Source organism: Salmo trutta, chromosome 15 (genome assembly GCF_901001165.1).
Source record: "Salmo trutta chromosome 15, fSalTru1.1, whole genome shotgun sequence".
In the NCBI taxonomy this organism is placed as follows: domain Eukaryota; kingdom Metazoa; phylum Chordata; class Actinopteri; order Salmoniformes; family Salmonidae; genus Salmo; species Salmo trutta.
The window spans coordinates 41,488,331-41,516,081 of record NC_042971.1 but is presented as its reverse complement, the minus strand read 5'-3'; the positions used below and the strand labels follow the sequence as shown (position 1 = coordinate 41,516,081).

Genomic DNA, 27,751 nt, shown 5'->3' with positions numbered 1-27,751 from the left:
TTTCTTTATGCAGATTTTAGAAAATTTGGATGAAAATCTTTCACCAATTTGATGGAAACCTAGCTACGGTAACACAATGAGCTGTACCAGTTTGCTTAAGGCCTTCAGGGCCAGAGTAATGCACGGATTTACCGGGCATATTGTTTTTTATTTTTATACAAAAAATATATAATCAAGGAAATATGTACTGTATATATTATATATACATCACAGGAGGGCTCAGGTGCCTGTTCTCAATGAGTGTAGATAGCCTGCCGCTGCCTGCTGCCGCTCTGCTGCCACTCTGCTGGGGAGGAGAGGAGGTAGGGAGCCCACGTGGTAACTGGGGGGCCCTGCCTTGATTGGATGACTGATTAATACAAATAAACTGTGTAATAAATCAATGTTATTGGTCAATTGTGTGAGTCAGGGGCTGGGCTCAAGGCTGTAGAGGCCCCAAGAGGCAAAAAATATAATAATTACATTACTTTTTATCCAACCACAGGAGCCCGCTTTCAATGCCATCTATGGATTATATTTCTGTGGTTGGTTGTAGCTGTCAGTTTGCCTTTTGCAGATTTCAAAACAATTGTTAGAAAAACATATGCCTGCAGTTTGGAAAGCAAATGCCTACTGCTGAAAATAGAAGACTAATCTGTCTGTAGAACCAATAAAATAACAAATATCTCAACTACTCCCAATTTTTTGATAATAGAAGCATTGTTTTTCAAAGTAGCTCATCTTGATGTAGGCTATTGACACGATGGGCGCATCAGCCATCACCATAAGTAGCCTTATGGCTTCATCTTCATCATTAGGTGAGTCAGTGTGCCACTGGACATGTTATTTAGTAGCCTACTGTAGCCTATGATATATATATATATATATATATATAGGCTACTGTATATTTCTTCCTAATATTGTACAATCTGTGCAATAGTATATTTTTTTCAGCCCCTGAGCCTATGATTTCTTAAACCGGCTCTGTAGGCACTTGTATTCTCACCAACCTCAGTCCTACCACAGGCCTGAGCGGTTGAGAGCACTGTGCAGCCTCAAGTCCCCACAACTTCCTCCTTAGTGCCCCCTGGGTGAAGGCTGGGTAATGAACTGTAGCCTGAGAAGGTCCTCTTGACCGACTGTCTGCCCCAACCTACAGTGTGAGGAGACTAGGCTGGGATATCCTTATTTAGTCAGTGAGGAGGAAAGAGGGAGGCCCAGCCCAGAAAGCAGTGGGGTTTGGGAAAAGGGTACAACTGTAGAGGGCTGTCAGCACAAACCAATTATTTGGTCAAGCAAAGTGTGACTTTGATTGCTTGCTACCTCTCTGCAAGACTTTTACAAACTTTTTAAATGTTCCTCTGTAGTGAACAGCAGCATCGAAGTGCACTAGGCCATTACAGTATGTGTCTTCGTTTGTGACCTTCCGGGCTGAAAAAGATGATCCCTCAACAAAGCACTGGCCCCTACCCCAAAGTAAACCGCAATGAGCCAAGTATTCAAGAGAAGGAGAAGGTAAGAACTAATCCTACTTCATTGTCTTTAATGTTCTACAGTAGGTAATGTGCTATCTCAATTCACTGTGTGTGTATCAAATCAAATCAAATCAAATTTTATTGGTCACATACACATGGTTAGCAGATGTTAATGCGAGTGTAGCAAAATGCTGTGTGTGTGTGTGTGTGTGTGTGTGTGAGAGAGAGAGAGAGAAAGAGGGAGAGGATACACCTACATCTTCAAGGTTATTTGACAAAGAGTAGATTCATGTTTAGAATGTAGATTCATGTTTTGTACTCATTTCTGTAAATCAGGCTGAAAGCTGTATCAGGCTTTTACATAACTTGTCCAACAACTTAGATGTATGTCGACAATGACAGTCTCAATGTATTATCCCTTCACTTACCTATCATGTTAATGGAACTTGTGTGTGGTCTCTTTACATCACTGGGCTTGAGGATCCAAGGTTGAAATTGAATACACCATCCTACACTATATATGGTTGGAGAAGACACTGAAATCCCTCAACAAATATCAGTGTGAACATCTACTGCATACAAGCTGGACTGTCCAATGGGAAAGCTAAGTTCTACATGATAATAATGCAGATGGACATTAACAGACCTTTACAGAGGCAAATATTGGCTTTCATTTTAAAAAATCAAGACAAAATGGAGGTGGATGAAACAAATGTAAATTATGTCCTATATAGACAGAGATGTGCAATACCATAGAAAATACTTGCACAGCACACAATACATAGCAAGTGTATCAATATTTATATTTTTGTTCCCATCCAATTGGACCAAGAGATTGGACCCCACAGATTGTGTAGCTCTATCACCATGGGCTAATAATACAGACGGGTGCATCTGTTTCCTTCTTCTGCTAGGCAGCTGTGGAGTGAAGGAAGCCCTCACCATCCATCCCACATGCTGCTTTCCAACAGCTATGGACAAAACATGTTATTTATTTAGTTATGCAGTGCTAGAATTATATTTTATTGTACTTTATGAGATGCACTAACATACATTTCTATATACACTACCGGTCAAAAGTTTTAAAACACTTACTGATTCAAGGGTTTTTCTTTATTTTTTACAATTTTCTACATTGTAGAATAATAGTGAAGACATCAAAACTATGAAATAACACATATGGAATCATGTAGTAACCAAAAAAGGGTTGAACAAATATTCTGCAAAGTAGCCACCCTTGCCTTGATAACAGCTTTGCACACTCTTGGCATTCTCTCAACCAGATTCACCAGGAATGCTTTTCCAACAGTCTTGAAGGAGTTCCCACATATGCTGAGCACTTGTTGGCTGCCATGCTAGTTAAGTTTGCCTTGAATTATAAATAAATCACAGACAGTGTCACCAGCAAAGCACCCCCACACCATAACACCTCCACCATGCTTTACGGTGGGGAATACACATGTGGAGATCATCCGTTCACCCCGCGTCTCACAAAGACACTGTGGTTGGAACCAAAAATCACCAATTTGGACTCCTGACCAAAGGACAGATTTCCACAGGTCTAATGTCCATTGCTCGTGCTTCTTGACCCAAGCAAGTCTCTTCTTATTATTGGTGCCCTTTAGTAGTGATTTCTTTGCAGCAATTTGACCAGTCTACTCTGAACAGTTGATGTTGAGATGTGTCTGTTACTTGAACTCTGTGAAGCATTTATTTGGGCTGCAATTTCTGAAGCTGGTAACTCTAATGAACTTGTCCTCTGCACCACAGGTAACTCTGGGTCTTCCATTCCTGTGGCGGTCCTCATAAGAGCAAGCTTCATCATAGCGCTTGATGTTTTTTGCGACTGCACTTGAAGAAACTTTCAAAGTTCTTGAAATGTTCTGTATTGACTGACATTCATGTCTTAAAATAATGATGGACTGCCGTTTCTCTTTGCTAATATGAGCTTTTCTTGCCATAATATGGACTTGGTATTTTACCAAATAGGGCTATCTTCTGTATACTCCTCCTACCTTGTCACAACACAACTGATTGGCTCAAACGCATTAAGAAGGAAAGAAATTCCACAAATTCACTTTTAAGAAGGCACACCTTAATTGAAATACATTGCAGGTGACTACCTCATGAAGCTGGTTGAGAGAATGCCAAGAGTGTGCAAAGCGGTCATCAAGGCAAAGGGTGGCTATTTGAAGAATCTCAAATATAAAATATATTTTTATTTGTTTTAACACTTTGTTTTGTTGTTTTATTGTTTTGTTTTGTTTCCTTGCCACGATACTAATGAATATCGCAAAACGTATAATGTCCCAGCCCTACTAACCATGTGCACAGTAGGCCTACAGATATCAATTCCTAGTAATACCAATTTTAAATGGGCTCTACCCAGTGGGCAAAATTGTCAGTGACTGCCTGACTGCACCACAAATAACATCAGTATGATGTTTTTATTTAACCTTTATTTAACTAGGCAAGTCAGTTAAGAACAAATTCTTATTTACAATGATGGCCTAGGAACAGTGTGTTAACTGCCTTGTTCAGAGGCAGAACGACAGATTTTTACCTTGTCAGCTCGAGGATTCAATCTAGCAAACTTTCGGTTACTGGCCCAACGCTCTAACCACTAGGCTACCTGCCGCCCAAATTGTGCCTGCTGGCTTGTATATTTTTCAATTATAGCCAAGAGAGAGTGTAGTCTGCAGTTCAGATTTCTTTACTTCTCTGTCACTGACTGCAAACTTATTTTCCTGCTGCATTAACGTGTTCTAAATTACAGTGCATAGTCAAATCAAGGTTCTCCTTGGCAAAATTATATGAAGGTCACTGCAAACCAAATTATTATGAAACACAACCCAATCACTTTGAAGGTTGGATGTGTGTAATTAAATAATGACAATAATTAATAACAATGAAATCATGATCCCCTCTCAAGAATTGTTTTCCACAAGCAGGATTAAAGCATAATTAAACTGGTAAAGTTAGCAGTTGGTGGCAGTGTAACAAATGCAGTCTGTAGGTCTGTGGGCACACACCACAAAAAATCAACTGACACTCGACTTTTCGTGCTAGCACTGACTTTGCTGATAGCTACTTTATTGAGGGAAAATGTACTGACTATGACTGAGATATATGGTTGTCTCACCAAGCCAACATAAGATGAATTCACTAACTAACTGTAAGTTGCTCTGGATAAGAGCGTCCACTAAATAACTGAAATGTCAAATGTAAATGTAAACAGTCTCTCAAGTTCCATAGAATACTTTCAAGGTAGGGAATCATCTAATGTTGTTAATTTGGGTAAACTATCCCTTTACCAAGCCACTTTTGGCTCCAGGAATGAATGATTTGTTTATCTCATCCTTGATTGAAAAATGTATGTTTTTTCTCACAGAAAATGAGGACAACACTTCAGCGAAAACACTGGCAAATCAGCCATGACAAAGGCCTTCAGCAAACCGAAGGGCCATATGAAGAGTACTGCCACTTACAGTGCCCAACCATGTCTGTCTGTCTGTCTGTCTGTCTGTCTGTCTGTCTGTCTGTCTGTCTGTCTGTCTGTCTGTCTGTCTGTCTGTCTGTCTGTCTGTCTGTCTGTCTGTCTGTCTGTCTGTCTGTCTGTCTGTCTGTTCTGTCTGTCTGTCTGTCTGTCTGTCTGTCTGTCTGTCTGTCTGTCTGTCTGTCTGTCTGTCTGTCTGTCTGTCTGTCTGTCTGTCTGTCTGTCTGTCTGTCTGTCTACACACTCGTCTCCAGGCTTGTTTCCCCTTTTTACTCATGCTATTTGTATTAACAGATCCATTCGTCTCATGTCAGTGACTGTTTGTGTTTACTCACTGTTTAGGCATAATCACGGTCTCATCTGACATAATAACAAGTCTCATTTCCAGCCATTGTTATTGTTCCGTAATACAATACTTGTACTGATGTCAGCTTTGCACAGGCCCTGCTGCTGCATTTGCCATGAAAGCAAACTCGAAGCAGACTAGTGATAGACTTATGTTGTGAGGAGTTATTGAACGACATCATGTCATACTCGATAAGGTATGTTTTGTTAGTATTCACCAGAAGAATGCATACGCCCCATACAACCTATGGATAGGCTTGTGTGGTTTTCTGTACTCTCAGTTTCATCAATCTAGTTTCTCCAAAGACGTTTGTACTGCCCTTGAGATGTGCAGTGACTAACATTTTGTTTTCATGTTCGACCCTCCTGTCTTCTCCAAGCCCTGCTCTAGCTCACTGTCTCAGTGATGCATAACGCACACTGCACTCCACAGTCCCAAGGTCTGTAGCGCTGCCATCTGCAAAGAATTCCTGCCTTTATTTGGCCTCAGAGCTTCTCTATCATGGTAACGGCAGATAAACAGTGAGGGGTAACACAACCAGCCCCTTTGAAACACAGCACGTGGGGCTATTGCCATCTCGGATTAGCTCCTATAAAAATTGAAGAGAATTTAGTCTCTATCTACTTTTTGGTTGGCTTGGTTTACAAAAGATGGCTATCAATCCACACTTCATTCTGTAGACGACTGGATTCCCTCTCTGTGCCCTTTCTTGTCTCACAGTCATGTACAAATTAAGAACATTTTCAAGGCAGATAACCATTACTGTAGTACATGCTTTTGTATTTGCAGCAACAATCATAGTGATTTCAACATTGATACTAAATGATTCATTGTCATTTGACATGTTTGTGTGCTACTGGGAGCTCCGTTGTTGTTCCATTGTCCTTAGGCAGTATTTAAGTTGTCAGATCAGACACAGTCATATTTGTTGGACATTGAATTATTTATTTAAAATGAAATTTAAATAAAACAGGCACTTATATACAACCGGTGCCCAGAAGCCATGCATTCCCATGAGTATCAGACATCTAAATAGTTAAATTATTCAAATATGTAACCCCTACAAAGAGTGTAACCCCTGTGTGTTTTTTGTGCAATGTGATAAATGTATTGTAAATGCCTGTTTGATGGGAGACTCAAGGCAAAGTCACCCAAGGGGATTCAATTCAATTAAAAGTACAATTAACTGAATCATTGCCAGAGACATGATATCGCCTTTACAGAGTGGTTTTTGTCTTTAGGGATGGCGTCCCAGTCCCATCACCAAGAGCACGGCTGATCCAGAGCCGAACGTCCCAGAGTGCAGAGTTTGTGATGGAGGAGCACATGCAGCTCAGCACTGGACTGCAGATCCAAGAGAGACACTTGTTCCTTTTCAGTGACACACTCATCATCACTAAATCAAAGTTAGTCCTCAGCATCTAAAAATAATGTCCACTTACTGAACAAGATGAATAGGAATAGATGAGAACTAACAATGGGATATTAGAAGTGAGCATTTTGTCCTTCATGTCAATTGTGCAGATTTGGATCATCTTAGGATGAGAGGGGCACTTTAATTTAAAATATATATAATGTGTAATTGATGATTGCAATTACTGTTGTATTTTGTCCTGATTAGATAGCTGATAGGGGTTTATCTACCCTGTTGTCTTGCAGGTCTTCCTCAAGCCTCAAACTGAAGTAGAGTGTGAGGCTGTGTGAGATGTGGTTGGGTTCTTGCATGGAAGAGGTTGCTGAGAGAAAACTGACCTCAAAGAACTCATTTGTCATTGGCTGGCCTATTCTCAGGTAGGCTACTCCAATCTTTAAAATCAATTTTTCAATTGCCAGAAAAATAGATGAACATTAACTTGGGGGGGAAAAAAGATGACTTTTGTTTTCCCAATCAGTTCATCTGAGACAAAGGAGAAATGACTTTCAGCTTTACAATGGTAAGGAAATACTTACAAAACCCAGGTGTACAATATAAAAATTACTTCTGAAATTAAATGTTGACACTTAGGAAAAAAAACTGTTATCTAGAACCTAAAAGGGTTATTTGGCTGTCCCCATAGGAGAACCCGTTGGAGAACCCTTTTTGGTTCTAGGTAAAAACCCTTTTGGATTCTATGTAGAACCCTTTTCACAGAGGTTCTACATGGAACCCAAAAGGGTTCTACCTGGAACTAAAAAGTGTTATCCTATGGGGACATCCGAAGAACCCTGTTGGAACAATTTTTTGCACTAAGAGTGTAGGATTAAGTATCTATCTGATGCAGGCACATTAAGATATCAGACATGTATAGCACTAATACATGCCTATTTGCCATAGGCACATCACCAAATCCAAGAAAGTGGAATATCCCAGCAATCTAACCATGAAGGTTGTTCTCATGAATATTGGAACTAGTGCAATGGTAAGGGAATTCACTCATCTACAACTACTGCAGCTTATCCTATGCTTATTGACCATTTCCCTCAAAACTTCAAATTCTAAATGAAATACATTGAATGAATGTATGACTTTTCCTAGTTAACATGACATTTATTCAAGTAACCTCAGACAATATTTTCCAATTCTATAAGAATATGAAGGAAGTATCTGTGTTTTGTGTTAATGTAGACAACTGTGAATGTGGACAATAAAGACGACGCTGACAAAGTCATCAGGATCCTCACCCAACAGTTAAGACTCACTGTGAGTTGTTGACACTAGTTAATGTAGTCATTATGTCTTAGCTCTATTATTAGATGTAATCCATATTTTTGCTGTATGTATTTTCTGTTTGTATTATGTATTAAGAAAACAAATACTATCATTATAGAATAATATATATATATATTATTATTATTATTTTTTTTCAAGTTGAAGATAATCATGCATGACCTAGATCAGGGTTCTCTAACCCTGTTCCTGGAGAATCAGGTGCGCTAGATTAGGGTTGGAGCGAAAACCTACAGGACAGTAGATCTCCAGAAACAGGGTTGGAGAGCCCTGACCTAGACTCAAGCTCTCCAAGCTCTGCAATGTTACACCTGTTGCAACATGTTTAAGTAAATTATTTGTTTTTTAAGGTTTGCTCTTTAGAGTTTAGATCATTCTCCGCTACCACTAGCCTACATTTTTACTCATAGATCTTTAGAGTAGGCCAGAAGAGTATCACAAGAGGAACAAGAATAATTGACAACATTTTGTGCTCTCAAATGGCATTTCCTTTCTCTGTGTCACGCCCTGACCTGAGAGCCTTTTTATGTCTCTTTTTAAATTTGGTCAGGGTGTGATTTGGGTGGGCATTCTATGTCCTTTTTTCTATGTTTTTGTATTTCTTTGTTTTGGCCTGGTATGGCTCTCAATCAGGGACAGCTGTACATCGTTGTCGCTGATTGGGAGCCATACTTAGGCAGCCTGTTTTCCTTTGGGGTTTTGTGGGTAGTTGTTTCTGTTGTGTGGTTTGCACCTGACAGAACTGTTGGCGTTCGTTTGTGTCTTATGTTCAAGTGTTTTGTATTATTAAAACTTCAATATGAACACTCACCACGCTGCATCTTGGTCCCCTCTTTCAGATGATCGTTACACTCTGACCATTCCTGGGGGTGTAGATATCGCTGAGTTTCCTTTCTTCCTCCTAAACATAATTGTATTTTTCTATTTCCACAGGGCAGACCCACTGACTACCGGTTCTGGGTTGTCTCAGGGAGAGAGGAAGCCCCATACCCTCTTATTGGTGAGGAAATGTGTCAGAACTATCACTTTGCACTGAAACACACCTCCAAACACAGTCAGGATGGAGGCACACTTGGCTTGGCTCTGGTTTTAGACCATAGTGTTTCTGTGTAGGCAAGGGATTATCCAAAGCAAACCAATATTTCAGTTGGGCAGGTTTTCGGTCCGTACTCATCCATGGTGTGTTCACATGTAGGGTTTGTGACTTCAAACTGTAATCTGACGACATGGCTACAGGAGCCTCTCTAGAAAGCCAAGGCATATTTAAGAGTCTAGGGGATCGGAAAAAAGGATTGATGGGGGCCTTTGTGTGTCTGGAAGGAATGCCTCATACAACTGCATGCTATTCTGTCTAAAGGGCACATACCTCATTGTCTCAAGACAATACTGGTAGAAAATAATATCATTTAGTCAATCCTCATTTGAATCAACAGCAACAAAATGTACCCTGAGAATTGTAGGTGATCTCAGTTCAAAAGAAAATTGCAAAGGATTGGTAAGACTGCAACCATGTTTATCTAATATTTGCTTTAAGCCCATGTAATTGTAAGGGGCGTGTGATTCAACATGTTTCTAGCATCATTTAATGGCTCCTTTAAATTCTCGACTCCTTGCCTTTTGACTCCTTCCCATCCCTTTCAATTTTGTTGGTTTATTTGAATAGATAGTAAGCTGATGATAGATTACCAGGCCGGATTCAAACCTACATGTACCAGGAGCAACAGCACTAACCACTTGACCATACAGGCCACATCATCATTCATGATTAAACAGAAATGGTAGAAGCAGTGAGTGAATGCATTCTCCAATTCTACACAAAAACCTGATTTGATCAGATCTACATGTGTCATGTCTGTCAGGTCATGAGCATCCCTTCAGTATTATCCTAAACTCCTAGAGGGAAACAGACTGCCAAGTCTCAGCAGTCACCAACAACATCCTGACTGTAGATGGGAGCCTCTACCTTGAGAGAGAGAGAGACACTAGCATATATTGATTTTTAACAAGTTCCATTGATATACACAACAGGGATAGAAAATAACATTTTCTTCAGTGCATTTTGTTGAACATTTTCTACTTTTTACACATCAATTATCTAACCCTCTTTACGGAAGTGGTTGACTTAGAATGGAGATAGTAAATAACTTCCTGTCACGCTAGCACATGTAGTTCTACAGACGTTATCGGAATCTGCTTCCTGTAATTTGGATAATTACTGTTTTAAATGTGCCATTGCTTGTTGGAGGTATAGCACACAGTCTCTCTGTCTTAACACAACATTGTGGGTAAATAATTATACAAATGATTTTATAACTAAGCTTTTTGCTGCTCTTTAAAATTAATAATGTATTCTCAAAGGCCAAATAAATTATTCAGCCAGGTCATTTGGAATGCACCGATGTGAAAAGTGTACCTGAAAAAACATGTATGGTGTTTTATCTGCATTGTGCCTTTTTAAGGGTGTTTTCAGTAGCTGCCTTGTAATGCAAAAGTTTTCTAAGAAACAATTTATGGCAAGACTCAAGTATTTTACTTTTTCCACCAGCCATTAGTGCTCACATCCATGTCTTCCCATGTATGCCTTTGTAGCTGTATTGTCCCTGTCTGTATCTGCATACTCAGAAAACAAGGTTCATCAATGCTTCTTTGCAAAGGTGATAGTTCTATGTGCAACCATAATGACTCTTTCTTCTTTAAATTATAATTAACATGTAGGAACGGAGGCTCATTCGAATATTTTGGGGTGTGGTTTGCTCACTGCTCCTTTTGTGCAACGGGAGTGCCATTCCAGTTGATTTGTTGTGTTATGCCACTACATTTTTTTTGTATCACTTTGGTGCAATTTTCACAAGTATATGGTATATTTTCACAACTCTAAGCTCAAAAATCTTAACAGATCATCAAAATGGCTCATGTTTCAAACCCCTAAGCACATTTTCAATTGACTGAGTACAACAAACAAAATTAAAGTCACTTGTTCACTGCACCAAATTACTCTTTCAATTTGGACACAGATTCAATCTAAGTCTCTGCTTTACAAAATGCAAAACTCACTTTTCTTTTGATATGATTTTCTTGTTATTTATTAACAATACAATTAAATATCACTTAATTAAACTGATCAAAACTGATAACTACTGAACCAAAACTAGGTAGTACCTAGTTAATGTACAGTACCAGTCAAAAGTTTGGACACCAACTCATTCAAGGGTTCTTCTTTATTTTTACTATTTTCTACATTGTAGAATAATAGTGAAGACATCAAAACTAAGAAATAACACATATGGAATCATGTAGTTACCAAAAAAGTGTTAAACAAATATTCTTCAAAGTAGCCACCCTTTGCCTTGATGACAGCTTTGCACACTCTTGGCATTCTCTCAGCCAGCTTTACCTGGAATTGTCACACTCTGACCTAGAGAGCTGTTTTTTCTCTGTTTAGTTAGGTCAGGGTGTGATAGAGGGTGGGCATTCTGTTTGTATTCTATGTTTTGGCCGGGTATGGTTTCCAATCAGAGGCAGCTGTCTATCGTTGTCTCTGATTGGAAGCTATACTTAGGCAGCCTTTTTTCCTTTAGTTTTTGTGGGTAGTTGTTCTCCGTTTAGTTGTATGTTGCATGACGGAACTGTTTGCTGTCGTTTTGTTTCTTTTGTATAAGAGAGAGAGCCAGTTTCATCATAGCGCTTGAAGGTTTTTGCGAAAGTTCTTGAAATTTTCCGGATTGACTGACCTTCTTGTCTTAAAGTAATGATGGACTGTCATTTCTCTTTGCTTATTTGAGCTATTCTTGCCATAATATGGACTCTGTCTTTTACCAAATAGGGCTATCTTCTGTAAACCCCCCTACCTTGTCACAGCACAGCTACTTGGCTCAAACGCATTAAGAAGGAAAGAAATTCCACAAATTAACTTTTAACAAGGCACACCTGTTAATTGAAGTGCATTCCATGTGACTACCTAATGAAGCTGGTTGAGAGAATGCCAAGAGTATGCAAAGCTGTCATCAAGGCTTTTGACTGGTACTGTATAAACAGTTTTTTTCAATCATTTTGTTGCAATTTTCACAAGTATGTGGTACATTTTCACAACTCTAAGCACAAAAATCCAAACAGATCATCTAAGTATCCTCTTTTAAAAATGTCTAAGTATTCACTTGACTTTTGACGTGATTTTCTTGTAATTTGTTTACAATACTGCTGAATTTATTTTAAATAAAATGTGTTTTAGTCAAATACTGTATGGAAATTATATTTACCATCTACTATTCTTTCTATTCAGGACAAAATAACAGTTATTGTATTTTTTGCTATTTTTTTTTTTTTGCTATCATTACATGATTTATTGGTGACTAAACAAAATATAACTCTCACGGCGCCCCTGGCACCTCTTTTATCCACAAGCACTGACTTGGCTGATAAATACTTTGTTGAGAGAAAATGTACATGAGATGATTGTGATATGTTGTTGTCTCACCTAGCAATCTTAAGATGAATGCACTAATTGTAAGTCGCTGTCAATAAGAGTGTCTACTAAATGACTTAAATGTAATAGTCTCATGGTATTTCACAGAGAACTTTTATTTTGCAGGGGTGAAAGATGTGTGAAGGTTCTGAACATAAAATAGGGAGCATTACGTGGGTTATCAGTTTAGAATTTTGTACTTAGAGTTTTAAAAATATACCACTTACATCTGAAGAATGTGCGAAAGGGATTGAAAAAAAACGTTGAATATGGCCAGCAACAGTGTCTTCCTACAATTCTACACATTTTCCCATGGGCCGAAGAGAAACATTTGGTAAGGGCTTGTGTCTCAATTAAAACTTCTTCGGGATCGGTGTCCATTCCATGGGACAGTTGTAGGCTAATGCGGCTAGCATGAGGTTGTAAGTAACAAGAACATTTCCCAGGACATAGACATATCTGATATTGGCAGAAAGCTTAAATTCTTGTTAATCTAACTGCACTGTCCAATTTACAGTAGCTATTACAGTGAAATAATACCATGCTATTTTTTGAGGTGAGTGCACAATTTTGAACATGAAAAGTTATTAATAAACAAATTAGGCACATTTTGAACAGAAATGCAATGGTTCATTGGATCAGTCTAAAACTTTGCACATACACTGCTGCCATCTAGTGGCCAAAATGTACATTGCATCTGGGCTGGAATAATACATTATGGCCTTTCTCTTGCATTTCAAAGATGATGGTACAAAAATAATACAAAATTATGTTTGGTTTTTTTCTTTGCATTATCTTTTACCATATCTATTGTTTAATATTATCCTACATTCCTTTCACATTTCCACAAACGTCAAAGTGTTTCCTTTCAAATGGTACCAAGAATATACATATCCTTGCTTCAGGTCTTGAGCTACAGGCAGTTAGATTTGGGTATATCATTTTAGGCAAAAATTGAAGAAAAGAAAAAGGGGCGCATCCTTAAGAGATTTTTAAGAACTGTTGTCTAAATGAGTGGTTTACATTTACATTTACGTTTAAGTCATTTAGCAGACGCTCTTATCCAGAGCGACTTACAAATTGGTGCATTCACCTTATGATATCCAGTGGAACAACCACTTTACAATAGTGCATCTAAATCTTTTAAGGGGGGGGGTTAGAAGGATTACTTTATCCTATCCCAGGTATTCCTTAAAGAGGTGGGGTTTCAGGTGTCTCCGGAAGGTGGTGATTGACTCCGCTGTCCTGGCGTCGTGAGGGAGCTTGTTCCACCATTGGGGTGCAAGAGCAGCGAACAGTTTTGACTGGGCTGAGCGGGAACTGTGCTTCCTCAGAGGTAGGGAGGCGAGCAGGCCAGAGGTGGATGAACGCAGTGCCCTTGTTTGGGTGTAGGGCCTGATCAGAGCCTGAAGGTACGGAGGTGCCGTTCCCCTCACAGCTCCGTAGGCAAGCACCATGGTCTTGTAGCGGATGCGAGCTTCAACTGGAAGCCAGTGGAGAGAGCGGAGGAGCGGGGTGACGTGAGAGAACTTGGGAAGGTTGAACACCAGATGGGCTGCGGCGTTCTGGATGAGTTGTAGGGGTTTAATGGCACAGGCAGGGAGCCCAGCCAACAGCGAGTTGCAGTAATCCAGACAGGAGATGACAAGTGCCTGGATTAGGACCTGCGCCGCTTCCTGTGTGAGGCAGGGTCGTACTCTGCGAATGTTGTAGAGCATGAACCTACAGGATCGGGTCACCGCCTTGATGTTAGTGGAGAACAACAGGGTGTTGTCCAGGGTCACGCCAAGGTTCTAGGCACTCTGGGAGGAGGACACAAGGGAGTTGTCAACCGTGATGGCGAGATCATGGAACGGGCAGTCCTTCCCCGGGAGGAAGAGCAGCTCCGTCTTGCCGAGGTTCAGCTTGAGGTGGTGATCCGTCATCCACACTGATATGTCTGCCAGACATGCAGAGATGCGATTCGCCACCTGGTTATCAGAAGGGGGAAAGGAGAAGATTAATTGTGTGTCGTCTGCATAGCAATGATAGGAGAGACCATGTGAGGATATGACAGAGCCAAGTGACTTGGTGTAAAGCGAGAATAGGAGAGGGCCTAGAACAGAGCCCTGGGGGACACCAGTGGTGAGAGCACGTGGTGCGGAGACAGATTCTCGCCACGCCACCTGGTAGGAGCGACCTGTCAGGTAGGACGCAATCCAAGCGGGGGCCGCGCTGGAGATGCCCAGCTCGGAGAGGGTGGAGAGGAGGATCTGATGGTTCACAGTATCAAAGGCAGCAGATAGGTCTAGAAGGATGAGAGCAGAGGAGAGAGAGTTAGCTTTAGCAGTGCGGAGAGCCTCCGTGACACAGAGAAGAGCAGTCTCAGTTGAATGCCCAGTCTTGAAACCTGACTGAGTAGGATCAAGAAGGTCATTCTGAGAGAGATAGCAGGAGAGCTGGCCAAGGACGGCACGTTCAAGAGTTTTGGAGAGAAAAGAAAGAAGGGATACTGGTCTGTAGTTGTTGACATCGGAGGGATCGAGTGTAGGTTTTTTCAGAAGGGGTGCAACTCTCGCTCTCTTGAAGACGGAAGGGACGTAGCCAGCGGTCAAGGATGAGTTGATGAGCGAGGTGAGGTAGGGGAGAAGGTCTCCGGAAATGGTCTGGAGAAGAGAGGAGGGGATAGGGTCAAGCGGGCAGGTTGTTGGGCGGCCGGGCCGTCACAAGACGCGAGATTTCATCTGGAGAGAGAGGGGAGAAAGAGGTCAAAGCACAGGGTAGGGCAGTGTGAGCAGGACCAGCGGTGTCGTTTGACTTAGCAAACGAGGATCGGATGTCGTCGACCTTCTTTTCAAAATGGTTGACGAAGTCATCCGCAGAGAGGGAGGAGGGGGGGGGAGGAGGATTCAGGAGGGAGGAGAAGGTGGCAAAGAGCTTCCTAGGGTTAGAGGCAGATGCTTGGAATTTAGAGTGGTAGAAAGTGGCTTTAGCAGCAGAGACAGAAGAGGAAAATGTAGAGAGGAGGGAGTGAAAGGATGCCACTGTGGTTCTCAAACGTCTTTTCTCCCTCATCAAACATTTTTTCTCCCTCATCAATCTACACGCAATACCCCATAATGACAAAATATTACATTTACATAAGTATTTAGACCCTTTACTCAGTACTTTGTTCAAGCTCCTTTGGCAGCAATTACAGCATAGAGCCTTGGGTATGACGCTACAATGAGGGAAAAAACTATTTGATTATTTGATCCCCTGCTGATTTTGTACGATTGCCCAATGACAAAGAAATTATCAGTCTATAATTTTAATGGTAGGTTTATTTGAACAGTGAGAGACAGAATAACAACAACAAAAATCCAGAAAAACGCATGTCAAAAATGTTATAAAATGATTTGCATTTTAATGAGGGAAATAAGTATTTGACCCCTCTGCAAAACATGACTTAGTACTTGGTGGCAAAACCTTTGTTGGCAATCACAGAGGTCAGACATTTCTTGTAGTTGGCCACCAAGTTTGCACACATCTCAGGAGGGATTTTGTCCCACTCCTCTTTGCAGATCTTCTCCAAGTCATTAAGGTTTCGAGGCTGACGTTTGGCAACTCGAAACTTCCACAGATTTTCTATGGGATTAAGGTCTGGAGACTGGCTAGGCCACTCCAGGACCTTAATGTGCTTCTTCTTGAGCCACTCCTTTGTTGCCTTGGCCGTGTGTTTTGGGTCATTGTCATGCTGGAATACCCATCCACGACCCATTTTCAATGCCCTGGCTGAGGGAAGGAGGTTCTCACCCAAGATTTCACGGTACATGGCCCCGTCCATCGTCCCTTTGATGCGATGAAGGTGTCCTGTCCCCTTAGCAGAAAAACACCCCCAAAGCATAATGTTTCCACCTCCATGTTTGATGGTGGGGATGGTGTTCTTGGGGTCATAGGCAGCATTCCTCCACCTCCAAACACGGCGAGTTGAGTTGATGCCAAAGAGCTCCATTTTGGTCTCACACTTTCACCCAGTTGTCCTCTGAATCATTCAGATGTTCATTGGCAAACTTCAGACGGGCATGTATATGTGCTTTCTTGAGCAGGGGGACCTTGCGGACGCTGCAGGATTTCAGTCCTTCACGGCGTAGTGTGTTACCATTTGTTTTCTTGGTGACTATGGTCTCAGCTGCCTTGAGATCATTGACAAGATCCTCCCGTGTAGTTCTGGGCTGATTCCTCACCGTTCTCATGACCATTGCAACTCCACGAGGTGAGATCTTGCATGGAGCCCCAGGCCGAGGGAGATTGACAGTTCTTTTGTGTTTCTTCCATTTGCGAATAATCGCACCAAATGTTGTCACCTTCTCACCAAGCTGCTTGGCAATGGTCTTGTAGCCCATTCCAGCCTTGTGTAGGTCTACAATCTTGTCCCTGACATCCTTGGAGAGCTCTTTGGTCTTGGCCATAGTGGAGAGTTTGGAATCTGATTGATTGATTGCTTCTGTGGACAGGTGTCTTTTATACAGGTAACAAACTGAGATTAGGAGCACTCCATTTAAGAGTGTGCTCCTAATCTCAGCTCATTACCTGTATAAAAGATACCTGGGAGCCAGAAATCTTTCTGATTGAGAGGGGGTCAAATACTAATTTCCCTCATTAAAATGCAAATCAATTTATACAAATTTTCACATGCGTTTTTCTGGATTTTGTTGTTGTTATTCTGTCTCTCACTGTTCAAATAAACCTACCATTAAAATTATAGACGGATCATTTCTTTGTCAGTGGGCAAACGTACAAAATCAGCAGGGGATCAAATACTTTTTTCCCTCACTGTATAAGCTTGGCACAGCTGTATTTGTGGAGTTTCTCCCATTCTTCTCTGCAGATCCTCTCAAGCTCTGTCAGGTTGGATGGGGAGTGTTGCTGCACAGCTATTTTCAGGTCTCTCCAGAGATGTTAGATTGTGTTCAAGCCCAGGCTCTGGCTGGGCCACTCAAGGACATTCAGAGACATGTCCTGATTGGTGGAGTGATATGAAGCTGGTTGTCCTTCTGGAAGGTTCTCCCATCTCCACAGAGGAACTCTAGAGCTCTGTCATAGTGACCATTGGGTTCTTGGTCACCTCACTGATCAAGGCCCTTCTCCCCCGATTGCTCAGTCTTGGTGGTTCCAATATCTTCCATTTAAGAATGACGGAGGCCACTGTGTTCTGGGGACCTTCAATGCTGCAGAAATGTTTTGCTACCCTTTCCAAGATCTTTCCCTCTACAAAATCCTGTCTCAAAGTTCTACAGAAAATTGCTTATACCTCATGGCTTGGTTTTTGCTCTGACATGCAGATGTCTGGCTAGACTGTAAATTCTCCATCCAGACTCATATTAAACATCTGCAATCCAAAATAAAATCTAGAATCGGCTTTCTATTTTGCAACAAAGCCTCCTTCACTCACGCTGCCAAACTTACCCTAGTAAAACTGACTATCCTGCCGATCCTCGACTTCGGCGATGTCATCTACAAAATAGCTTCCAACACTCTACTCAGCGAAGTGGATGCAGTCTATCACAGTGCCATCCGTTTTGTTACCAAATCACCTTATACCACCCACCGCTGCGACCTGTATGCTCTAGTCGGCTGGCCCTCGCTACATATTCGTCGCCAGACCCACTGGCTCCAGGTCATCTATAAGTCTATGCTAGGTAAAGCTCCGCCTTATCTCAGTTCACTGGTCACGATAACAACACCCACCCGTAGCACACGTTCCAGCAGGTATATCTCACTGATCATCCCCAAAGCCAACACCTCATTTGGCCGCCTTTCCTTCCAGTTCTCTGCTGCCAGTGACTGGAACGAATTGCAAAAATCGCTGAAGCTGGAGACCTTTATTTCCCTCACCAACTTTAAACATCAGCTATCTGAGCAGCTAACCGATCGCTGCAGCTGTACATAGTCCATCTGTAAATAGCCCACCCAATCTACCTACCTCATCCCCACACTGTTTTTATTTACTTTTCTGCTCTTTTGCACACCAGTATCTCTACTTGCACATCATCATCTGCTCATTTATCACTCCAGTGTTAATCTGCTAAATTGTAATTCTTCGCTACTATGGCCTATTTATTGCCTACCTCCTCATGCCTTTTGCACACACTGTATATAGACTTTCTTTTTTTCTACTGTGTCATTGACTTGTTTATTGTGTTATTGGCTTGTTTATTGTTTTTTCCATGTGTAACTCTGTGTTGTTGTCTATGTCACACTGCTTTGCTTTATCTTGGCCAGGTCGCAGTTGTTAATGAGAACTTGATCTCAACTAGCTTACCTGGTTAAATAAAGGTGAAATAAAAAAATAAAATAAAATGCACTATCAAGGTGTGTGCCTTTCCAAATCATGTCCAATCGTTTGAATTTACTGCAGGTGGACTGCAATCAAAAACCTGTTTTCGCTTTGTCATTACGGGGTATTGCGTGTAGATTGCTGAGAGAAATGTTTAATTTAACAAAATGTGGGAAAAGTCAAGGGGTCTGAATACTTTCCAAAGACACTGTGTAAACTTTTTTTATGGTCCATTACATTTCTTTATTGAACCTTTAAAAAAGGTTTGTATAGAGCACCTAAAACCATTTTGTGTTTCTTTTCTGGGAATAGCATTTATTTATTCCCATTTATTTATTTATTCTGTTTTAATCCTTTTTTCTGCAATGTACAGTAGGTTTGTCTGCTACCAGGTTTGATTTAATATGGATCAAACATTCTTTATGTCTGTTCATTACCTAGACAACCACGTATCTGTCAGTCAAAGAGTTTCTAAAGAATTTGCTGTTCATAATTTCCATCAGATTCAAATCAGAAACACATAAAGAGAAAGAGGTCTCTGATAGACTGGGCCCTGAGAAGACATGGCAGCCAGGCAGGTGGATATCTTGATTCCCCCACCACTCCTCACAAGCTATTTGGTCTTTCATTGTCCATCTGTCGTTATGGAAACCTACCCAGACCCATCATGGTGAGTTGCCGTCTGCTCAAATATGAAAAATTATAAAGTATTACTGTACTCTCTACTGTTGGGAAAGCTGCTGAGATAACAATCATGATGGGCAAATTAGGATAATATCAATCATGCTGGGCAAATTATTCACAGCTTCTAGTTGTGGCTACAAACTATGTTTGGTCCATTGTCTATTGTTCATACAGGACTTGCTCTATCTGTTGTACCACGAGGGCCCCACCACTACATTTACATTTTACATTTAAGTCATTTAGCAGATGCTCTTATCCAGAGTGACTTACAGTAGTGAATACATACATTTCATTTCATGCATTTAAAAAAAAATACCAAAAAAAATGTTGTACTGGCCCCCCGTGGGAATCGAACCCACAACCCTGGTGTTGCACACACCATGCTGGCGTTGCAAACACCATGCTCTACCAACTGAACTACAGGGATCTTCCGGCGCTCAGCCAATGCTAAGACATGCCGAGAGCTGAAGGAGAGACTGAACTCCGGCAACAGTGTTCAGCTGGAGGGGGAATCTGTGTTTGTAGCTGCATCAGTCATCACTGTAAGTGCTGTCTGAAGTCTCACTTGTGTTTTCGATTACTTACTAGCCTGCATAGGATTTTAAGCATAAATATTATGGACAGCAGTAACAGTAACAGTCTCTCTGTGCCAGTTCGTCTTGTTTTGCCAAGTCAACCTGCGTTTTTTCCTAGCTCCTTTTTCCCAGTCTCTGTTTTTTCTTAGCCCTCCTGGTTTTGACCCTTGCTTGTCCAGACTCAGAATCCGCCTGCCTAACCACTCTGCCTGTTCTGACCTCGAGCCTGCCTATCCCCTTGTACTGTTTGGACTCGGACATGATTACTAAACCCCTGACTGTCCTGACCTCGAGCCTGCCTATCGCCTGGAACTGTTTGGACTCGCCTGTCCCCGACCTGCCTTTTGCCTACCACTTTTGTTATAATAAATATTGGAGCTCAACCATCTGCCTCCTGTGTCTGTATTTGGGTCTTGCCTTGTGCCCTTATAGTACTATATGGATTTTGATTGCTAAGACTACTATATTTGAATGAACAGGACTTTCTGCGCAACCTCCCTGGCAGTGTGCTGAGTACTGTTTTGTTTGAAAGTGGATGGAGGTCATGGAGGCTGAAGATAATGAGGAAAAGATTGAGTTTATAAAAAGGTGAGACACAAATACATTATGTTCAACAAAAGATTATTGGGTAAAATAAATTAGGTCTCATCAGGTCCTTGATAAGAAAGACAAGTGCGTTAGAGCAGGGATGAAACAAAAGCCTGCACCCTCTAGCTCTCCAGGAGGGTTGGCCACCTCTGATATAACGGATATGGTTACAATTATGTTTTTATTAGGTTTTTCCTCTTGAATGATTGTCCAGTGTCTCCCTATTCTATGGGAGTGGAATAATTTTATTTCAACGGCTCTTTACATGATGAATAGAAATGTAATAGACAGGGAATATTTGGGTAACGATGAGCCATATTAGGTTATGTGTTATGTCCTGTTCATTTAACATTCTTTAGTCTTTCTCTGTAAATTCCACTTCTGCACAGTACTTACAATCACTTTACTTGGGGAAGAATATATCAATACATCTCCCTCTTCATGATTTGTTGAATGTGCTCTGTGTTTTTTAAGGAAAATGAGATAGAGATCTTGAATGACTTTGAAAACAGGACATGAAGTGCTGAGAATGCTATTGGAATTCAAAAACAAGCATGGCAGTTCTGTGTGTTATTCAAAACTATTGGATGAATTATATTGAGGGCATTTAACCTCTATTAAAGACTATTGTTTGATATGTCATTTTAGTTAGCTTTTCTGCCAGCCACAGGTTTGAATCATTGTGTGCATCAGCCACTCTACATTACTAGCCTCAATTAGCCCTTGGGGTATTAACGGTATTTCATTTTCTGTACCCTCAGACTACTGAGCCAGCTTCCAGAGGATAATGTTACATTGCTCCGCTACTTGTTCACTCTTCTGTACCACATGCAGGAACGCTCGCAGGAGAACCAGATGAACTCTTTCAACCTGGCCCTCTGTATCGCTCCCAATGCTGTGGCTGCCTGTTCCCACTGGGCCAGAGGAGGAGAGTCAGTCCACTAAAAAGGTAGATTTATTGAGGGATACCCTATTGATATTTTTAGGGATGCACGATATATTTGTGAACATATCGTAATCGGACGATATTAGCTAAAAATGCCAACATTGGCATCGGCCCGAAGTCTAGTTTAACGCCGATGTGCAAAATCGATGTCAAAGCTAACGTGCATACCTATATAATGTGGTGGGGCCCTCATTACATGACGTAATGACGCCACATAAAATTTTGCACTACACATGCAACACAGCATTCCTAACCTAGCCCACAATGTCTGCTGTGTGGATCGAGCAGTCAACAAGTCGAGCAGTCATTTGAAAGAGGAGGGACATTTCAGCGAGACAACTCAAAGGTGAAATCTATTAATGCCAAGATAATGTAATTCATTGCCCTTGACAATCAACCGTTCTCTGTCGTGAGTAATGTTGGCTTTCGCCGACTGGTCGAGCACCGGTACACACTACCAAATGCGCTATTTTTCAGATGTTACCCTACCGGAGTTACATAGTAATAGCGTCAGTGCTATTAGCTTCACAACTGACATTTGGACCAGCAATATCAGCCCCATGAGCATGCTGAGTCTGACAGCACAGTGGGTCGTCGAGAATTTTGCACTGAGGAAAGTCGTATTGCATGCTCATGAATATGCTGGTTGTCATACCGCTGATGCCATTTCAATGGCATTTGAGAACATGTTTGAAACTTGGAAACATGAACACACTAGCTAGCTCCATTCGAACAACTGACTGGAGAAATAAGCTCATCAACTGGACCTGCAGCAGACATGATACCCTCTGTCATGGCATTGAAACGCCTGCTCAACAAAACTGCTGACACAGGCAGTGAACAAGCGATTCGGTGGCATTCTCTCTTTACTGTGTCGCCATCATGCTCGTTGCTATGTACAAGGACCGCTACTTCGATGCAGACAAGAAACAGGGTTTACGTGAAATGTTACAGACACAGCTGGACAAGATGGAAACGGAAAGTGACAGTGCGCACTGAGGAAGAGAGGCCACGGACAAACAAAGCTGAAACTTCACTGCTTGACATGTATGATGAAATTCTGGTTGAGAATGAAACGACTGAACAAATGAACAATGAAACAGCACAGCAATTAAGTGAAATAAATAGGTTTTGATTATGTTTTACTGGTAATGGGGACATATGTAAATGCCAACAAAATAACGTTTTGGTCTGTGTGTGTGTGTGTGTGTGTGTGTGTGTGTGTGTGTGTGTGTGTGTGTGTGTGTGTGTAACCTTTATTTAACTAGGCAAGTCAGTTAAGAACAAATTCTTATTTACAATGACGGCCTACCACGGCGAAACCCCGTGCGCCACCCTATGGGACTCCCAATCACGGCCGGATGTGATACAGCCTGGATTCATACCAGGGACTGTAGTGACACCTTTTGCACTGAGATGCAGTGCCTTAGACCGGTGTGTTAACTATTTAACTGTACTAGAATGCTTAAAAGGCCACTAAAATTTTAAATATCAGTTATCGGTATCGATATAGTTTTTTGGGGCAAGGAAAATATCGGATATTGGTATCGCCCAAAAATGATGTATCGGTGCACCACTAGATATTTTATAAGTACCATAAATCTTGAATAATTTATTTATTTGCATTTTTTCTCTGTATTTTGTACACAGAGAAATAAATGAATTAAGATGATTATGGTACTTAGAAAATATCCATAGAGTACTATTGTGTGCTGACCATGTCTTTCACTGTGGACTATAAGGACCCAGCACCCAACTACTTCTGAAAGATAATATGAGAGTGAGCATGTTAACTATTATTCTATTTGATAAATATAGTAAAATTAATAATATTTTATTAAGGCTTCAATGAAACACACAAAAGAATGCATCCTATTACCAATGACAGGGGAGGTAAGCATGTCTTGGTGGTATGATCTTGAACGCTTTGCAATTTTCTCACTCTTCATTATTCATGATTAATTCAGGATTATCTGTAATCATGGTAGCATCCAAATGAATGTAGAAGTGTTTAGAAATGTATTCTGTTCTTATTTACAATAACATTAACTCCAAAATTACACAATGCATTATTTAGTATTAATTTCTATTGGGCACAAAATAATCTTAAACACAACCAAAACAAACTGCAAATGCATCCAACAAGTTTGTAGAGTCACAAGCGTGATGTACTCATTGCGTGCTAGGAATATGGGACCAAATACTACACTTTGACTACTTTATTTATAAGGATATTTACGTATGTCAATCATTTTGACCCCTACCTTTTTAAGAAAAACAATTATTACCTGTTAAACAAAATCTTTCTCTCAGCAATTGTATTAGTATTAATATAATTTCCCTTTTTTTTAGCTTACAATTGCTCAGTATTGTTTTATACAGTCATTTTTGCTCATCTTTATCAAGGTTGTCTATAATTTCAGACCCCACTGATATGCTGAAATTGTCCGTTTGTATTTGGTACTGCTTTTGGAATAGGCTTCATTTTCTATCTCTTCTGCAGCTTACTGCTAAAATAATCATTTTAAAGAGCAACATGATGTCAAGGCTAAGAAATGTATTAAGTTTAATTTGCAGAGGATGAAAAACAGTCTAGCTGGTACATTGTTGTCTGCAACACAATTTGGCCTACACAATTATTATGCCAATTAAACGTCAGCACATTGATCTAGTGTTTGACCTTTGTGTTGCTGTGAAACATCACCAAGATAAAAACAGTCCTCAAGAGTTCTAAACACATCAACACATCAAAGTTGTTTCTGTGGAAGTTGGTATAATATATTGAATTGAAAGTACTTTTCATTGGACCCCAGTAATGACTCTGGTGTTTTAGCTAGCGAAAAATATAATTATCATCCATGAGCAGATAGTGTACATTCATCTCCTGTGCTTCCTATTTGTTAAGGGTTTCTGCCTCAATTCGTTTTTCATGTCTCCCATGCAGGTTGCAGCTCTCGTTCAACATCTCATTTAAAACACCCCAGCCATTTTTGGTGAAGATGTTGAGTGCAATTTTTACTGAGCCAAAGAATGAACAAGGAACCGTAGAGGATGTCATGGGTGAGATCTATGTTAGATAAGTGTTTCTACACTATTTTAGCATTTTCATGGTAACCATGTGCTCTCATTTTGATCTTTTTGTGTTTTTTCTTTCAGTGGAGTCTTACCAGCAGATCAACTCGTCTGATTATTGGGACTGGGAGAAGCAAGAAGGACTTCACTCTCCTAACAGGGAACCTTTTTTCCTGCCACTGGAGAAACTGGTCTTGAAAGAGATTTTGGGGCTTCTGAATGAGGTTGACTCCTTGAAAAAGCAACATGTGACTGAGGACAGTGCTTATAGCTGTGGGAATCTAGACTTAATGTCTTCCCTCTCCAGTGGGTCTATCTGCTCCCTGATGGGGACACAAAGTTTTCACTCAGCCCGCTGCTCCTCAGAGCCCATTGTGTGTCTAAGCTCTCCCCTGTTGGGGTCCCACAGCCAGCTCTACACTCCTGTTGCCCGCCAGTCCAGCTGTGATGCAGCAGTGATGTCCTCTTGCAGACCACTCCCAACACACACACAAATCCCACACTAAGGGGCTACTAAAGGGGGACAGCAGCTCCAGGGTAGGTGGCAGCAAGTCTAGGCATGCCTTCTGGAGGTCCCCTCGTGTAGCCTCTAGGTTCTGGCACCCTGCCCAGAGGCTGGCCGTGTCCAACAGGTCCAGTTTCTCCAGCCTGTCCTCCACAGGCACATCTCCATCTACCTTCTCTCTGAGCTCCATAGACAGTGCCTTCTCATTCTGCACCATCTCTGTGTCCTCTCCCAACGAGCTCAACTCCCTCCCCTTCCTGTTCGGCATGTCGGCACAGTTACGCCCTCTCACTCCAGACACCCCAAAGAAATTCCCAAAAGATTGGAGCATGACATTCCCAGCGGCAGTTGTTCAGGCACCCAAGGTTTTGGACGGGTATAATGGGTCTGATGAGAGAAAGGGAGACAAGAAGCATTGCCATTCTATTAGCATTCAGAATAGAGAAGACCACCAGATGCTCACCCAAAGCCTCTGTAGTTTAAAATGTGAGTATAGTCAAAGCCCTGTCTCTCAACCAGACAGTGAAAGGATTCTCTCTGATTGGAGAGGGGAGCAGGTGCACCAGAGCCAGAAGGATAAAGTGTTCAAGACGTCAGAGTCAAAAGGGCAGACCAAAGAAACATCCATTGCACACATACAGCTGAGAAATATAAAAAAACTGGCTGTCAGGAAGGAAGAGGTAAAGAGGACGAAAATTACATTTTACACCTCCTCTAACAGAATGCTGGTGAAAAAAACAGTCTGATCAATCTGTGGAAGAGTATGGAGTCTCTCTGGTATCTAACACAGGGAGAGAACATCAGGAAAATGTGGAACTGCTGACCCAAAGTGTGCAGCTCCACATACCCCAGACAGTGTTCTATGGTCAAAACACTCCACTGGTCCTGCAGTCTGTGTCAACCAGACAATCTGCAAATAACAAGAAAGGATCAAAGGCCAAAACAGATATTCACCGTGGTGAAGTGGTCCCTGGACAGTTGGGTGGTGGATGCACCCCTCTCTCCCGCACATCATCTAAAACTCATGCCAAAACTGCAAGCACAATCAGCCACAAGACTGCAAGCACAATCAGCCACAAGACTGCAAGCACAATCAGCCACAAAACCGCATGTGCAATCAGCCACACTATTAGAATAAAACTGCTAGCAACTGTCAGAAATACTGTGAGAGAATACTTCAACTCAAGTGACAGCAAGAATGGCCACTTAGATGCAAAACTGATCGAAAAAGAGCTCCTCCAGTGGTAGAATAAAATGTTGGAACCAACAGAAAATGCCACAAACCTATCACATGGTGAGGACTCAGATGTCTGATTGTTAATGCTCATCATTTGGTGTTTTGTAATGGGCTATCAGAATGTAGATCATCCTGGGTTATTTCACCCCCCTCTTCGTGTGTATTTATTGCTAAGTTATAAAATAAGTCAATGAAGGATCCCACTGGGCACAGACATCAGTCTAATTTTGATTAACTTTAAGTTGAGTTGTCATCTAAGGTGAATTCAACGTGAAATCAAGAAAACATTTCACCATGTCATTGGATTTAGGTAAAGAATTGGGTGAAAAAATTACGAAATTATCATATATTGATGACTTTTTGCAAATCAAATCCGTTTTTACACATGGATTCAACATCATCACATTTATTTTTTGGGTTGAAATGATGTGGAAACAACATTGCTTCAACCAGTTTTGGCCCAGTTGGATGGTGCAGATTGAATGCAGGCACTCAAACCACTTAGACAGAGCACTTCCTCCAACTGAGTGGGGATTCATAACCTTAATCATTTTCTATACAGAAGCATTATGAATAAGGACCAGACATCTTGACATCACTGTGATGTGTGTGTTTCCTGGGGGGGCTGTGATAACCTGTCAGTGAAAAAGTAAAAACAACAAAATGTGAGGCAAATTAGGTATAAGATGCACAACTTGTTAATGGGCAAACACACACATTTATTTCAGTTTTCATGGGCTGGATTCTGTTTTGTAAACAAAAACAAAAATAGAATAATTGTAACAATATAAATACCTGCGATGGAATATTATCCAAACTGAGTTCCAAATACTGGAAAGTGATTGTATGGTGTGCATATTCCTGCTGTATAGTTAACATCTGGTTAATAAGTAATCGCCTACTTCTCACTTTTATCGCGAAAGAAAAATGACCAACGTAAATCACATTGCATATAGTGAGTTAAAATGTTTGTTTTGTTTTTGCACAGTTCAGTGCTATTTTGCATTTGCAAAATGGAGCCTCATGTATAGATCTCATTTAGATGCATTGATATAATGGTCTTAAACACATAATAACATTTACTGTACCACTTTTACCACATCATTGTTTGTTTTTATATATGTTTTATCCTAGAACTGTAACTTTGAACAAGAATCAAATGTGGCGTTAACCTTCATATCAATGTGTGTGTGTGTGTGTGTGTGTGTGTGTGTGTGTGTGTGTGTGTGTGTGTGTGTGTGTGTGTGTGTGTGTGTGTGTGTGTGTGTGTGTGTGTGTGTGTGTGTGTGTGTGTGTGAGGGGGGGGGGGATTTGCACCTCTTCACCCCTATACGAGCTTATGTTGATGGCACCACTTATAATAAATCAAGTTCGCCCTGAA

The 27,751-nt window shown here is 41.1% G+C and overlaps 1 protein-coding gene across 7 annotated transcripts; it reads left to right on the top strand.

Annotated features, from left to right (window-relative positions):
- The first annotated feature begins 1,081 nt into the window (after positions 1 to 1,081).
- Positions 1,082 to 27,751, top strand: LOC115149076 (uncharacterized). Of its 7 annotated transcripts, none has more exons than XR_003866785.1 (13): positions 4,032 to 4,928; positions 6,538 to 6,702; positions 6,956 to 7,087; positions 7,189 to 7,230; positions 7,611 to 7,695; positions 7,902 to 7,976; positions 8,937 to 9,003; positions 19,267 to 19,433; positions 19,871 to 19,989; positions 20,502 to 20,610; positions 21,445 to 21,559; positions 24,501 to 24,616; positions 24,713 to 27,751. XR_003866785.1 is itself a non-coding variant. In XM_029691582.1 (11 exons), the coding sequence occupies exons 6-11, from the start codon at positions 7,657 to 7,659 to the stop codon at positions 25,132 to 25,134; spliced, it is 834 nt and encodes a 277-aa protein (XP_029547442.1). In that variant the 5' UTR covers positions 1,082 to 1,494; positions 4,846 to 4,928; positions 6,538 to 6,702; positions 6,956 to 7,087; positions 7,189 to 7,230; positions 7,611 to 7,656; the 3' UTR covers positions 25,135 to 27,751. The 7 variants fall into 7 exon arrangements, 3 of the variants coding, with proteins under 3 accessions (XP_029547442.1, XP_029547443.1, XP_029547441.1); XR_003866786.1 differs by having other exon boundaries at positions 21,372 to 21,559; XR_003866787.1 differs by lacking the exon at positions 19,871 to 19,989.